A 15,364-nucleotide genomic window follows, 5' to 3' on the forward strand; every position below is an offset into this window, starting at 1 on the left:
ACATACTGTCATATTTGGACAGGTACGGCCTGAATTACCCCGTTTGTAACACTTGACTTGCTCCCGTTGCCAGGTTTAGCTCAGTTCAGCTCCTTGGAGATCTTCTGTTCCATATCTCAGGAGTCACTGGAAAAATGACCACAGAAACTGCCTCAGAGGATGACAACTTCGGAACAGCCCAGTCCAACAAGGTAAAGCTGTTTGTGTCTGTTGTGCCTTTTTATTTTATTTTTAATTTTGTAAAAATCAGCATGGAAACCCTGATGGAAAGGCAAATTGGATAATCGTGTATTTTGTTCTTATTGTAAGTTTCAGGAGTGGATAACACAATTGTGTGCTATTTCTTTGCAGGCTATTATTAGTGCTCTGGGTGTGGAGAGGAGGAACAGGGTGCTGGCAGGCCTGTACATGGGCCGCTCCGACACCCAGCTGGTGGTGCGTCAGGCCTCCTTGCACGTCTGGAAGATCGTGGTCTCCAACACTCCTCGCACGCTGCGTGAAATTTTGCCAACCCTCTTTGGGCTTCTGCTGAAATTCTTGGCCAGTACTTGTGCAGATAAGCGAACGGTGAGAAACTGAGTAATGCCTTCCCGTTACTGCAGGTGACTGTGTGATCTCATTTCTGAAGAACACAGGATAATTCTTTTCTATAAAAAACTCCAAAGCTGTCATTAATTTAACAATTAGTTAATCCATGTATGTCTGAGTTCTCTCTTTGCTGATGGCAACTGTGATGACAGTAAAACCATTTTGCTATGGTTACTTAAAACAGAAGTATTTCCATTCCTACTACTCTGTCTATACTATGAACAGTGGTTTATGGTCAAAAGTTAATATTTGCTCACAGTTCACCTTCTTAAGTTTATAAAACAGGAAAACAGTTAATTAATACATTTCTGGGGACAGGTTGCAGCACGGACATTAGGAGACCTTGTCCGAAAGTTAGGAGAGAAGATCCTTCCTGAGATCATTCCTATTCTGGAAGAAGGACTGAGGTCAGACAAGAGTGATGAGAGGCAAGGAGTCTGCATTGGGTTGAGCGAGATAATGAAATCCACCAGCAGGGACGCGGTGAGTTAAATGTGGAAGGGGAAATCTCCAGTTTCTGAGGTATCTATGTTATGGCGCAGGTATTGCAGTTGAGACAGAATAATACAGCTGTGCCGGACTTGGTTTATGGACTGAACTCAGGGCTTATAACTAACGTGAGCTGTTGTTCAGGAAAATGTAAGCATTTGTGTCTGTCGGTACATTTAAATCATTGCCCAGTTCTGACTTCTATGAGATATAATAATAGAAATGATCCACTAGGTAGCCTTAAAGCTCTGCAGCTATTTGTATTGATTAATCTTGCTTTTCTTCCAATATATTTCAAGCAAACTGCAATTTAGTTTGAGTTGTGCAAATTCTGCATTGTTAGCTACTTTACTGAGATGCATGTGTCTGTTGTGCTCTAGACATTCTGCAATTCTGTCTCTACATCTCCAGGTGCTGCTTTTCTCTGAGTCCCTGGTTCCTACAGTGAGAAAAGCGCTCTGTGACCCTCTGGAAGAAGTCCGAGAGGCTGCAGCTAAAACATTCGAACAGTTGCACTCAACAATTGGCCATCAAGCTCTTGAAGATATCCTGCCATTTTTGCTGAAGCAGCTGGTAAGCATTGCTCAGCATTAGTTAGCAGCTCAATTAATGATGTTGTGCGACAAGTTTTGAATAACTGGCTTAAAGGAGAAGCAGGATTGCGGTGGCAGACTTTCCAAGGAATGGCTGTTCTATTTTGTCTCCTCCATGGAGCCATCGGTAGGGAAGGTCTCATGGCTGAAGCACAGGCCTGGGAATTCCTCCCCTGGCTCTGCTAGGGAATTGCCATCACCGCCTGCCTAAGTTGCTTGGCCATCATTCCTGACACAGAAGATCTTCCTGATGTGACAGAAGAGTTGGTCTGGGTTTTTGCTAGATAATATGAGAGCATTTTTGGATAGAAGGACTTGTGTGTTGGTGATATGATCTCATGGCAAATCGTCACTTGAAATGGGGTCTCGCTTGCTTTGTCACGAATCATCTCTCAGGTTTGTGACTTTCTCTTTCCCTGTAGGATAATGAAGAGACATCTGACTTTGCTGTGGATGGTCTTAAACAAGTCATGGCTGTCAAGAGCCGTGTGGTGCTGCCTTATTTGGTGCCAAAGGTAAAATTGGAAACAAATTTTAAACTTCAGAACTGTGCTTTTTCCTCTGCTTGCTGCCAGTGTTCTTTGGACCGTTATGCCAAAAGGAAGAGCATAGTTTGAAATTTTCCTCTGATTTTGTGCTCAAAATATTGTCATTTGGGTTGTCATGTGTTTATATTTAGACGTTTCATGGTGTGGATGAAGTGAGATTCCTCCTGAAAAAACTTTCTGCTTGTCTCATTTCTTTGGGCTTTTCTCTTTTTTAGCTGACTACTCCCCCAGTGAACACCCGCGTGCTGGCTTTCCTCTCGTCGGTGGCAGGGGACGCTCTGACACGGCACTTGGGTGTCATCCTGCCTGCTATGATGTCTGCGCTGAAAGAGAAGCTGGGGACCAGCGAAGAGCAGTTGGCAAGTAGCACGGCTCAGCTCTTTGTTATGACAGGCTGCCTCAAGATAGAGCTTCGGGTTTGCTTCCCTGCACAAAACCCGTGTTCTCTAGAGTCACAGATTGCATGTTTTAATTCGGTCCATTAGCTTCTTCAGGATGAGTCTTTTTGCCTGGTGGCATATTGTGAGTCAAAAAACGTATGCTTTCCAAATCTATTTGTATCCATATAAAAGTCTCTTTCGCCTGCAACAAGATATAATTCTCAGTTTACTTATTCTTGGAGGACTGCCAGAGTGTCTAGTTAACTTTGTATTTATTCTTGGTATAGAAGACTGAGAGATTAAAGGGCTGAAGGGAGGAAATCTCCTGTTTTGCATGCAGCGCTGCTCCCGTACTGCTTTCCAAAACATCTGATATTTCGACTCCAGAGAACATCCTGGAGTTGTGATTGCGGATAGACATGTATATAAGTTGGTGAATCAGGAATGTGAGTGACAGAGTCCTGTTGTCTGTCTGCTGTAGATGCCCATTAGATCAGCTTCTAGCCCCAAGTCTACCTGGAGATCTCTAATGTACCCATAGACCGGCTTGTAATTAGTATTATGACACACAACATTAAATTATCCAAATCAAAAAAACTGTTATCTGACAAGATTCACAGTCTCTCAGGGATGAGTAAGATGGGGGAGACTGAGCTACTCTAATTTCTGTAAATTAACCCTTCTGCAGCTGGAAAGCAGCCTGCGCAGCAATCGGTTCCACAGAGTTTGGTCACTTGTTAGATTTCGAGAGCTGGTTATGTACTTACCTGTGCTCCAGGACTGAGTCGAGCCTTTAATGGTGATATGACCAGCTATTTAATGAGAAACAGTTAGCGAGCAGGGTATGTTGTAGTATCTCTCCAAGACATAATGCTGTGGATAACACGGGGAAGCCAGGGGCTAAATTTGGCTTTGTTCTATTTGAGAGTTAATGAGAAGTTAATTTGGACTCTTTAGGAGATGGCAAACTGCCAGTCTGTAATCCTGTCTGTGGAAGATGACGCTGGACAAAGAATTATAACTGAAGATTTACTTGAAGCTACCCGCAGCCCTGAGCTGGGAATGAGACAGGCAGCAGCTGTCATGCTGAATATCTACTGCTCCAAGACAAAAGCAGATTACACCGGTCATCTGAAGAGCCTGGTTTCAGGCTTGATCCGTCTGTTTAATGACACCAACCCTGTAGTTTTGAATGAGAGCTGGGATGCGCTTAATTCCATCACCAAGGTGAGAGGCAGCTGAAAAAGGTTACAGTGGTAATGCCTGTCAAGGAGAAAATGGGAATAACTGGTAAAATACTGCCTAAATCGAACCTGCTGTTCTGATTGTAAGCTACATTTATATCTGCAAACGCTGCAAAGATTTGAGATTTCTAAGATGAGCTTGGCCTCAGCTTTGTGAGCCAGTAGCCAGGTCTTTGGAGGAGGCAGGAAACAGGTGCCTTCTCTTTACACACCTGAGAAGAACTCACAAAGAACAGCTGGTTGCCTCATCTTTGTCTTCCCCCTCTCTCCTGCAGAAATTAGACGCTGCGAACCAGCTCGCTCTCATCGAGGACCTGCACAGGGATATCCGGACCGTAGGGAATGAGGCCAAAGGCGAACATGTGCCAGGATTCTGTATTCCTAAGAAGGTAAAGGGTCACAATGAGCGTGGATTTGTTACAGCCAAAATACCCCATCTTTTGGGGGTACTGATCGATACAACTTTACAGCTATTAGAAGCAGTGACTGTCTGGGTATTCCAAACCTGTAGAGAGGCTTTTTGTAGGTCACTGCTGCTGTTACCCTACAGAAGACTCCTTTTGTAACAAGATCTTTGACAATTCTGTTATGCACATAAGTCATGGTTGCTCGCTGCTTTCTGTGGGGGAGTAATGCTGGACTTCTGTGCCAAATTTCTCTGGTTTAAAAATTGCCTGAGCCGCCACCACTTTTCTCATAGCAACTGGCTTAGTGAGGCGTAGATGCGTGAAATCAAACCAAATAAAAGTAGCTCTGTAAATGTGGAAGCAGGCAGCTGAAGGTCAACAGGAAATTGAGAGAAACTCTCCAAGTCTGTGCATCTGGTGTATAAGGGGAGCAAAAATAAGATACACATTTTTTGCATTTTAGCGTCTAAGCTTTCTTATCCAATTTTCGTGACAGGGAGTGACTTCTATACTCCTGGTGCTGCGGGAAGGTGTTTTAACTGGTAATCCAGAGCAGAAGGAGGAGGCAGCAAAGGCCTTAGGGCTGGTTATTAAACTGACTTCTGCCGAAGCTCTTAAACCATCTGTGGTGAGCATTACTGGGCCACTGATTCGGATCCTGGGAGATCGGTTCAGCTGGAATGTCAAGGTGGCTCTGCTTGAAACATTAAGCCTTCTTTTAGCTAAGGTAAGATTCAAAGTAATTGACTGCTGTTGTGAGTTTGCCATGGTAACCTTCAGAAATATTTGTTGCCTTTTGTGTAAACACAGCTCAGGTGTGTGCTGGGCTGGATTTGATATTTCGGCATGGCACTGGTACTGGGTTGTATTCTCCCAGCAGCTCCTGTCCTATCAAAAAAGTCCCAATGCTTGAATCACTGGGCTTCTTAGAAATATTGCTAAATGTCAGTCCCACTTTCAAGTGATTAAAAACTACCATGTAATTAGTCTCTCCTGTGTCCACCATCTTTATGAATTAAGTGCAGAGACGATCATTTATGTATCTTTGAGCTTTAGTGTACAAAAGGTTGTTCATGATAGTGTGAAATTTTTCAGCGTGACTCCTGTATGTCAGTGTGCAGAAAATTACATTTGGAAAAGTTCAAAGTCTTGTGGTAAAGTATTGTTTCATGTTTTTGCTATTTTAGCAGTGTGCTAGATCTGAGTAAGGGCCACTTGTGATACCAAACTGCTATAGAAGAGGTCAGGCTTTGATTTTAACCACTGTTTCAGACCTGACTGCACCACTTTCCCTTCTCTTCTCTCTGGTACAGGTTGAGATTGCCCTGAAACCATTCTTGCCCCAGTTGCAAACAACCTTCACCAAAGCCCTACAAGACTCAAACCGTGCTGTTCGCCTTAAAGCTGCTGATGCTCTCGGTAAACTCATCGTCATCCATGTCAAAGTGGATCCTCTCTTCACGGAGCTGCTGAATGGAATTCGTTCCAGTGATGACTCTGCCATCAGGTGAGCCATGGATGATACCTCAGGCCTTTCTGCTAACTAAGGACGTAAGAAAGGGCTTGGATGAATGAACAAAACGTCCTTAGTTCTGAGAGTAATATTTACTTATTAGTTGAACAGTGTTAACTTCTACTCAAGGGTTGTAAATCAAAGAATGCGGATGAAGGGATGTCCTGGGTCAGAAGCTGTGACAGTTTCTCAGGGAAGCATTGCTTCACATTGACCCAGTTCTCCTGCCCTGCACAACCCACTGCAGCTCACTTTCAGATACAAGACTTTTTCAGTTGTCAATCCAACCCGAAGTAATGCACCTGTTGTATCCTAAGTGCACAGATCCCTGAGAAATTAACTTCCTCATTGGAGAATTTTTTTAATATTTGAATAGTCAGAAAATATTTACATTGTAGCAGAGAGAGAAAAACGTGAAAATGTTGTCTGTGGTGGAGTTTTCAGCAGTGCAGAGAGTATCAGTCTCCTAAACTGTAAGGAATATCAGTTTAACTGCTGTGTAAGGAACTGTGACCGGTATGCGGAGCTCAGTTTCTTCTTTGGGGTGAGGCAGTGTCTGACTGTCCATTGTGATCACTTCCAGGGACACGATGCTGCAAGCCCTGCGGTTTGTAACACGAGGAGCTGGTGCAAAAGTAGATGCTGCCATCAGGAAGAACATCAGCACGGTGCTTCTGGGGATGCTGGGACACGATGAGGTATGGCTGCAGCCAGCTGCAAAGGATCCCTCCTGTGGACAGTCTTAAAATGAAAATCTGAACTTTCTAACTGAATTATTTTCTAAAATAACTTCTGGGGAAAATTACTAATGATGGAGTGGAAAGAAACTTATATAAAGAAGCATGTGGTTGGGCATTACTCACTAAACTGAATATGGCCTGTAAAATCGATATTGTTGGTGCCTTGAAGTGTCTTAGCTGAGAGTCAGGTGCAAGAATTAGAGATTTGTAGCCAATCACTGGTAACTCTGAAAATCTGTGAGTTTAATGTTTCCTTAGCAACCATATATGTGGGTTTGACCTGCAGCTCCTCACCAACATGTTTGAGGCAGCTCTGAAGTCAGAATTTTCTTTTTATCTTAGAGAAAACCTGCAGTACTTTCACTATGTGTGCATTTGTAGGCTCTCAGGTGGGTTTATTGCTAAGTGTGAGACATTTTTCAGATAACGGCAGATTTTTTTCCAATGAGCAAGGAGCTCTCCACGTTTAATAGAGGGTCTTCTGTACATGGCAGATAGCAACAGTATCATCTGTGAGACTAAAATTCATCACCTAGTAATTTCTGTGTTATGTTTTAATAGACTTGCAACTGTTGGCATGCTAGAATAAAAAAACTGAAAAATTCCCACTGGATAGTAAGTGTCAGGGTGGAGAGGAGTAGTGTTGGGGTTGTCACATAGGCCAGCCAAAACACCAAAACCTGGCACTTTTAAATGAAAAGTAGTGTGAGTTTATCACAGAGGTAAGCTTATCTGGAGATGGCTGGAAGTAACACATACTTTCTAGACTGTGAACCTAAGCTTCACTCTTAACACATCTTTTAAAACATTCACTTTCATCTTTATGACTTTTCCACTTAACAAATCAGAATTTATATGAGATCTCCAACACTTCTCTGCTGGCTTTTTTTGACTATGGATTTGGCTTTAAGTTCTGTTATGTACAAGAAACCTTAGGAACTGAGAAACCCACAGGTAATAGGAGTGAAAGGCTATCTACTAAAATGTTTCCTCCTATTTCGTATCATCTCCTGTCACTTGCTGCTCTTGTTCCTTGTCTCTGATGAGTATTGAGCTCAGCGGGTGTTACTCTTCTCTTTCTCTCCCCTTCAGGACGCCACCCGCATGGCCTCGGCCGGCTGCTTGGCAGAGCTCTGCGCATTTCTGTCGGAAGAGGAGCTCAGCACCGTTCTCCACCAGCACTTACTGGGTAGGTGAAGCTGTTTATGGTGACTGGAATTGGTTTGGGCAAACTTGGTGACTAATTGTTTAGGTTCCTCTCTTTATCTTAAACCTGCATCTCCGCTCGAGATTTTCTTGTACTTCTCTTTGCTCGTGGCTGTTAATCTGTGCACCCTGGTACATAGTCAAGGGCAGGGTGGTGCTTGTAATTTGGGCTTATTTGTTTTCAGCTGAGGTGATGAAAGTCCCAGCATGGCTGAGTGATCGCTAGTGCTGACAGAGAGGATGGGAGGTGACAGGATGTTCAGGCAGGGTGGACAGGAGGGGCCATTCTGCATGTTTTGATGACACACTGATCTTAGGTTGGCTCATGCTAATGGTGGATCACATCTGATGGCTTCAGAAGCTTTTGGAGAATTAAGTAATTAATTAATTAATCTAAGTTAGATTAAAGCATGAATTTTGTAGGAAGTGCTACAGGATTATTCTCTATGGAATTAAAATGGGAATATTTTAGCTGCTTTCAAATGACAGATGACTTTTACATTAGAGAGCCAAAGCTTGTGTAATTCCAGTGCCAAACTATTTCATCCACTAAGTGGCGTGGGCTGGACAGGATTGAACAAGACAGTCACCTATGTCTGGTTTCTGTGTCTGCTGAAGTGTTCCTGTCTAGTAGAGGTGTTGCATGTTAGCACTCTGTTTTTTTGGGAGGAGTGGAGGAAGCAAGGTGTATCGCTTTAGGAAGTGAACTGACAGACAAAAGCTTTCTTAAATGAAGAGGAATGGGTATCTGTTCTTTTTCTCCACTTGCAGCAGATGTCTCTGGCATCGACTGGATGGTGAGGCACGGCCGAAGCCTGGCTCTCTCGGTGGCTGTCAGCGTTGCTCCTAGCAGGCTGTGTTCCCCCAAATACTACAACAGCGTCCAGGAGATGATCCTCAGCAATGCCACTGCCGACAGGGTGAGTGCTACACGAGAGTGGGGCAGTTCTGTTAGAAGCTCTTGTTGGGAGTAGTTTTAAAAGGTGTGCAGGTTTGCTGTGGTACCAGACAGAACAGAAATCCCCAAGTGCTGTGTGAAGGTTGTCCCTTGGCTAGATGCAGTTTTAGAATGAAATTACATGACTGTTGTGATTGAGTTCTGATCTCTGTGGAGATGAAGATTAAATAATCTACAGGTGCAGAGTACTTTCACTGGAATTGTGCTTCTGTTCCCCTATTAAAGTTCTCGTTCACGGGACAGGTTTACAAATGACAATATTTCATTTTAGGAGGAAGATTTTAAATCTAGGGTTGAATGAGTAATTTGGTGTAGGGAACTTGTGGGCTCTGTGGGGCCTGCCACGTTATTCGATATGGCTCGTAGTTCTCTCGTTACCCAGTAACATTAACTCAGTATTTTCCTTTGCGTGCTGCAGCTTTTAAAGATCTGTGTAGCCTTCCGCAGCAGCTCACTAGTCCATGTGTCTGTGGGCGCAGTTATACAGGCCACTGAACTCTGCTGTAGTAACACCGATTTTTATCTTTATGTTGAAGATTCCCATTGCAGTCAGTGGCATCAGAGGGATGGGCTTCCTTATGAAATACCACATGGAAGAAGGAGGGAACCTGCCTCCAAAGCTTTCCAGCCTCTTCATCAAGGTAAGACATTTTCCAAGAGCTACCTGGCAGTGTTGTCCTGTCATCTGACTCTTTGTTGGATCTAACTCAAGGGGGGCTGTCTCTGTCAAATTTCTGTATGGTAACCAGCATAAAAACTGAAAGCTTTGTTGCTTTAGCTTGGGAAGCTCTGAATCCCCTGATCCTTGAAAATCTAGATAGATCTTTTTGTGGTGAAATACAGCCAGAATCACTTTATCAGCCTGCTCTGCAGCTGTGCATACAATACCACGACCCCTGCTGTAATATGGAAATTTGACTTTTGATCTTTCCGTGGTAAACTTAAGTTTTGATTCTTAGGAATTTGTTTTTTCCTTGGCAGTAACAAACAGCTGTTGGAGGAGGAAAGAGATGAGGGGGAGCTGTCAGTTTTTTAAGGTTGCTAAAGGTCAAAGGGCCTTTGTTAGAAATGTATCAAATACCAACTCTTACCTGGTTTTGCTGCAGGTCTCCTTGACTTCCACTTTTGTGGAAGCGAGCATATCCCAAAGACTGAGATAAAAGAGTATTGAAGTTAATGCTTTTTTCAATTGACATACGTTTAAATATTCTACCTCGCAAGTCCTTTCTTTCTTGGATGTTCTGGGTTTGTGTTGTAGTTTTGTTTGTGGGGTTTTTGTGCGTGTGTGGTTTGGTTTTTGGTTTTTTCCCTCCCCCTGAAAGTATCCCTCATGGTAGACAGGATTTGAATTTTAAACATTAGAACCTCTGGATATTTTTAACGTTTTAGAAAAGATAGGGAAATAGGAGTAGCACTAGAGCAGGAGACCTGCTGCTTCTTTTGCCTGTAATCTCTATTGTAAATAAAATGTGTTACATTTTCAGGCTTTACATTTATTTTCAATTTATTTAAAAAACTACCGAACACGCAAACTGATGTGATGCAGACCATCATTCTCCAAAGCAGACTTTTTGTTTGAAATTCTACATTTATATATGAATTTCTATCATAGTATTGCATTAAAATCCAAGTATCACCATTGTCACAATACTGTTATCAAGTATTAATGGAGCTGACATTCAGATATCAGCTTTCTTGTTTTAAGTATGTTGAGATTAAATAAAAAATACAAAGCTCTACTTTTTTTTAATTTTAAAATTAAATCCACTGTTGAAATGCGCCTTATACTCCAACCAGAGACTGACTGGGCTGTTGCTGCCGATTGAGTATATTTTAGAGGTGCTTTTGCTGCGCTGAGTGGTCACTGTCATTCCTTGAGAGCTGACAGAAGCCTATGACCCTGTTGTCAACCACATTTTCAGAAGTTTTCTTTTGAAAATGTGTCTTGTTTTCAGGGTTTGATCTTCTTTTACTGTTACAGAGTTTAGTCAGACTTGGTGCTAACAAGTTTATTTCTTGTGTACCTGTGAGTTGAAAACTGTTTGCTTTTCTTGTTGAAAATACTTAAGTATTAAAAATATTAACTACTGCTTTAAATACCTGTCCTTGGTATATCTGCATTTAAGTCCATCTTTGTCTCCTTCAGTGTCTCCAGAACTCATCCAGTGACATAAAGCTAGTGGCAGAAAAGATGATCTGGTGGGCCAATAAAAACCATCTTCCCTCACTGGATCCTCCGACAATTAAACCAATTCTCAAAGCACTTCTGGACAACACAAAGGACAAAAACACCAGCGTGAGAGCCTACAGCGACCAAGCTATCGTCAACCTTCTGAAGATGAGAGTGGGTGAAGAAGTGCTTGAGGTATGAGACAAGAAAATGTGATGGTTGGTAGAGGTGTGTCACATTGCTCTGCATATGTGCAACCATACAGTGTGGTATTACTGAAATCAAGGTGTTTAACGTAACTCCCATGTTTAACATGGTAGCCTTGCTTTCAAAATGCCTTCAGCACTTACTGTGCTGTAGGTCCTTAGCTGGGACTGTGACGTCAGTGCTTTTGTCACTTGTATAATCCCACCACAGCAGTAGTGCTGCTAGAGAGAGTATTTTGGGATGGACTACTTCATATGGCCATTTCCAGACTGCTTTTCTACGTCTTAGCTACTTTCGGATAGTTCCCATGTCCGGAATCATAAAACCAGATGCAGGATTTTGGTATGTTTGAAAGACTTTAGATAAATACAGCTTTTATGGCGCTTACGTTCTTATTTTGAATGGTATGTCGTAAGGAATCGGTAATTGGCATTGTCTTCCTTCCACAGTCGGTTTCCAAGATTTTAGACGCTGCCAGCTTGGAGCTTCTCAACGAAAGCTGCAGGCGATCTCTGAGGAAGCTGGCGGCCCAGGCGGACTCGGAGGAACAGATCGATGACACTATACTGACGTGATAAGAAAACACTGACCTGGCCGCTGCATCAGCATTTCAAATCAAACACCTATTTTAAATGTTTTCATTTTTGAAAATGATAATTCTGATGGGATTTAATGAAAAGGACTCCCAGAGAGTATTTTAGTATCAAATATACCAGAATAGCCTTAATTAGACCCGCATTAGCTGAAAATTGACAATTTGGTCCCCTTTTTGAAACAGATAATGTGCAAGAAACAGATATACTAATCAATAATGGTAAATTGTGTGGCCAATTGTGAGATGTGGCTAGAGCACATCAGGCTTAAACTCTGGTGACACCTATTTCCTTTCCCGGGTCTGTGCAAAAAATCCAGTACTGAAGTATTGTCGGTCTTTTCCACAGACCTTGTGAAGCAGGAACAGAACTCAGTGATTAAAGCATATTGTTTTTGTGTACTGCTAACTTGCTGCTTGTGACGGTTCTGAAGAGTGAAAATCCCTGTAAAACGAAGTATTTAAAATAGCCTTAGAAATCGCAAATGCGAAAGGGGGATTAAATGCAGTCTGTTTAAAGAAGGAACATTTAATAAAGGCTCTGACTTTGATCCATTCTGGTGTAAACTGTTCTTTTTGCAAACTCATTTGTCAACAAGCTTACACTGTGATTTATTTTTTTGGACCTGCATTTTCTAGGGCATATGGTTTGTAGAGTGGGTAGCGCTATAATCTATAAAAATCTTTTGCAAAACTGAGACAAGCTAGGGCTTAAAACCAAGCCAGACCTGACATTTAATGAAATTTGTAAGTAATTACTCCTATTAATTTCCAAAATATTTTTAGTTGTTCAACATGTGAGAAGTCTTCTATTTTTTATGTCTTCAAAGGCTTCACAAGAAGGATTCACATTTCAAACACACAGATTTTTTTTTTTTGTCACCGAGTTGCACTGCTCAACAAAACCAGTATTTTGTATTATCTGGCCACATATACTTCTTTCTTAGAAGTTTATTTTTGTTTATTAATACCTTTTATGCCACGTGATGGAAATAGTGAAAATCTTGTTGCAGAATGCAAATTTTAGAAGGAAAAATGAGCTTTGTATTCTATGTAGAGTAATAGTTAAGTGAGCCTTATCTATTTTATGAAACTACACAGAAGCTGGTTGCACCTGAGAAGCCAGAGCATTCAGATTTGTTGTTTCAAGTGGATGGGTGGTGTCTGGGGGGGAATCTTCCCTGCATATAAGTCTGAGTGTCTCAGACCATGAGGAGAGGAGAAGAATCACACAGAATCACAGAATTTTAGGGATCCAGTCCAGTCCCCCCGCCAGAGCAGGAACACCCAGCTGAGGTTCCACAGGAAGGTGTCCAGGCGGGTTTGAATGTCTGCAGAGAAGGAGATTCCACAACCTCTCTGGGCAGCCTGGGCCAGGCTCTGGCACCCTCACCATGAAGAAGTTCCTTCTCAAATTTAAGTGGAACCTCTTATGTTCCAGTTTGAACCCATTACCCCTTCTTTTACCACTGGTTGTCACCGAGAAGAACCTGGCTCCATCCTCCTGACACTCACCCTTTATATATTTGTAAACATTTGCGCTTATTGAGAATATGCTGATTTTTCCATTAGAGCATAACACTGAATTTGGATTTTGATAGCTACTTTTCACTAAACTATTTATACACTGCAATATAATAAAATACCCATAATTTTTGCCACAACATGAGATCTGATAAATTCATTGTGCCAGCTTGGAGACTAAAGAATTAATTTTTTTCTCATTTCAAATGTCTTAAAAATACCAGTTGTCAGTAAAAGATAATTTTTCCCCACAACTGACTGTAATAACGTCTTTGAACTGTCAAGCAACTGTCTCTGAGTGACAGCTCAATTGGGTGTATTTCAAGAAGAACAAAAAATAATTTATGAGAGATGTTTAAACTTACAAGGCACTAAAAATTTCAATGAAAATGAGACAAATGTGAAAGTATAAAATATTCAAATATTTTGATTTTTTTCCATAGGTAAGTCACAGTTTGTACTGTCCATTTTATTAGATAACAGCACGCTGTCTCACACTTCTCACATGATGAGGTTTCCCGAGTTTAAAGGTAATAGGAGTCGTTGTCACTTTGGGTTTGAGCTGGTGGTTTGTACGCTGGATTCAAGGGATTTCCCCACAGCTATGCAGCTCCCTCAGTTACCCTGATGCTCAGGGCACATGTGGGGTTATACAATGGGCTGCCCAGGTACTTTACTGGGTGGGTGACATGCAGGGTCGGGGGGGAGTTGCTTTAGCACTAAGCTAGGTTTGGGGTGCTGCAAACCCCTTTCTAGCAGGGTTTCTGTACGCATGAGGCTGTAAAATAACGCATGTTCACATCTGGTAACACTCCAGCCTTTTTCCTGCTCCTCAGCAACGTCATATGAATAATGCAGAATGAGCTATAGGGTATGGTGCTTTAAATCCACAGCGAATCCACGATGGAGGTCATCTCAGTGGATTTCAGATGTGTGAGACTGGACAGGGGTGAGCTTTGAAGGCTACAATGCTTCTTGAAGGCTGAGATTAAGGAAGGTTTATAACTACTACCACAGACGTTAGCCATATTGTTGATCAGAAGTATTTAGGAGATGCAATTGTTATGTGCTAAAAAAAATAAACTTCAACCCAGAAATGCTATTTTACCCATCTGTTTCCAGAAGAACCGCATACAAATACAAAAAATGTAACTGTGGAACCCATACCACAATATCCTACAGCGAAGACACTAGAAATTATAATTGGTTCGAGACAACTGCCTTAAAAAGAGATTCTTATTTCCCTTAACTAAACCCTATGGTATAAATCCAAAGAGGAGTCTATAGCTTTCCAGTCACTGTTAAGCTCTCCTCATATGAGAGACAAATGCATGTGAGTATTTGTGTCAATGAATTCTAAACTTTATCAACTTAATTAATCATGTTGGTATTTTGGTTTGAGTCTATGCTAAACCAAAATTATTTTTAAGATAGAAGCAATACCTAGCATGTTGCCTTTTACTGTAGCACATTTCATGTACTATTGAAAACCTTGGTTACTGGGAAAAGAAGTAATCCTAAGTAACTGACATATTCTAGACCAAAACACTGTATTGTTTGATCCAAGGAGCTGAATTACCAGCAAGAACATAAATTTTGTAGGAAAAATAATCAAAGAGAAAACTGGCACTGTTCTTGTGCAGTGTCTCCACCTAGAAGTGATCACAGTCACTGAGTTTGTGCAGTATGTGTGTAAGCGACAGCAGAATCACTCAGGCTTTGTGTCAGCCAGTTGTGAGAGTGCCATTTGAAATTCTGCGGCTCTGGGCTGTGGATGGCACAGGCACAGCTGCCCGTGTGTGAAACCAAGGCCCTTCCTGAGCCATACCCATGCACACCTCTGCATTAAAACCCCAGGAATTTAATTCCAGCCTGGCCTGAACTGCTGGGCCTGCCCGACACCCCTGCCCATTTCACAGGACTTTGCTGTGGGACTGTGTTTCCCTCACCTGGCAGCCGGGCCCTGGTGGGCACTGTTCCTGTCGCTGCGCACTCGCTGCTTTGGCGCACAGGCGCCTCGCTGAGGCAGCGCCAAGGCTCCCTCAGGCCTTCGGTGCTTTCCCGGGGGCAGTCTCCCCTGCTGCCGCATCCACAGGCCTCATGCGAGCGCCTGAGGGAGCTGAGGTGGGCCACGCCGCCGCGGTGGGCCGGCACAAGAGAAAGACGGGTTCCCGGGGAGGGGAATGAGCGCCCGGCCCTCACCAT

The 15,364-nt window shown here is 42.5% G+C and overlaps 1 protein-coding gene across 2 annotated transcripts in view; it reads left to right on the forward strand.

Annotated features, from left to right (window-relative positions):
* The window catches only part of GCN1 (GCN1 activator of EIF2AK4), a 41,845-nt gene extending 29,655 nt beyond the window's left edge, over window positions 1–12,190 (forward strand). The window contains exons 43-58 of one of the 2 annotated variants that reach the window (XM_065851362.2): window positions 74–191; window positions 352–567; window positions 907–1,071; window positions 1,489–1,650; window positions 2,093–2,185; window positions 2,434–2,577; window positions 3,556–3,825; window positions 4,118–4,231; window positions 4,746–4,976; window positions 5,563–5,756; window positions 6,346–6,460; window positions 7,595–7,691; window positions 8,480–8,628; window positions 9,203–9,307; window positions 10,813–11,031; window positions 11,493–12,190. In XM_065851362.2, the coding sequence (XP_065707434.1) occupies window positions 74–191; window positions 352–567; window positions 907–1,071; window positions 1,489–1,650; window positions 2,093–2,185; window positions 2,434–2,577; window positions 3,556–3,825; window positions 4,118–4,231; window positions 4,746–4,976; window positions 5,563–5,756; window positions 6,346–6,460; window positions 7,595–7,691; window positions 8,480–8,628; window positions 9,203–9,307; window positions 10,813–11,031; window positions 11,493–11,618 (2,518 nt within the window). In that variant the 3' untranslated portion in view covers window positions 11,619–12,190. The remainder of the gene's footprint in view (window positions 1–73; window positions 192–351; window positions 568–906; window positions 1,072–1,488; window positions 1,651–2,092; window positions 2,186–2,433; window positions 2,578–3,555; window positions 3,826–4,117; window positions 4,232–4,745; window positions 4,977–5,562; window positions 5,757–6,345; window positions 6,461–7,594; window positions 7,692–8,479; window positions 8,629–9,202; window positions 9,308–10,812; window positions 11,032–11,492) is intronic. The other variant, XM_065851363.2, reaches the window with a different exon arrangement.
* Window positions 12,191–15,364: the final 3,174 nt, after the last annotated feature.

This window comes from Patagioenas fasciata, chromosome 17 (assembly GCF_037038585.1).
Source record: "Patagioenas fasciata isolate bPatFas1 chromosome 17, bPatFas1.hap1, whole genome shotgun sequence".
NCBI classification, from domain to species: Eukaryota; Metazoa; Chordata; class Aves; order Columbiformes; family Columbidae; genus Patagioenas; species Patagioenas fasciata.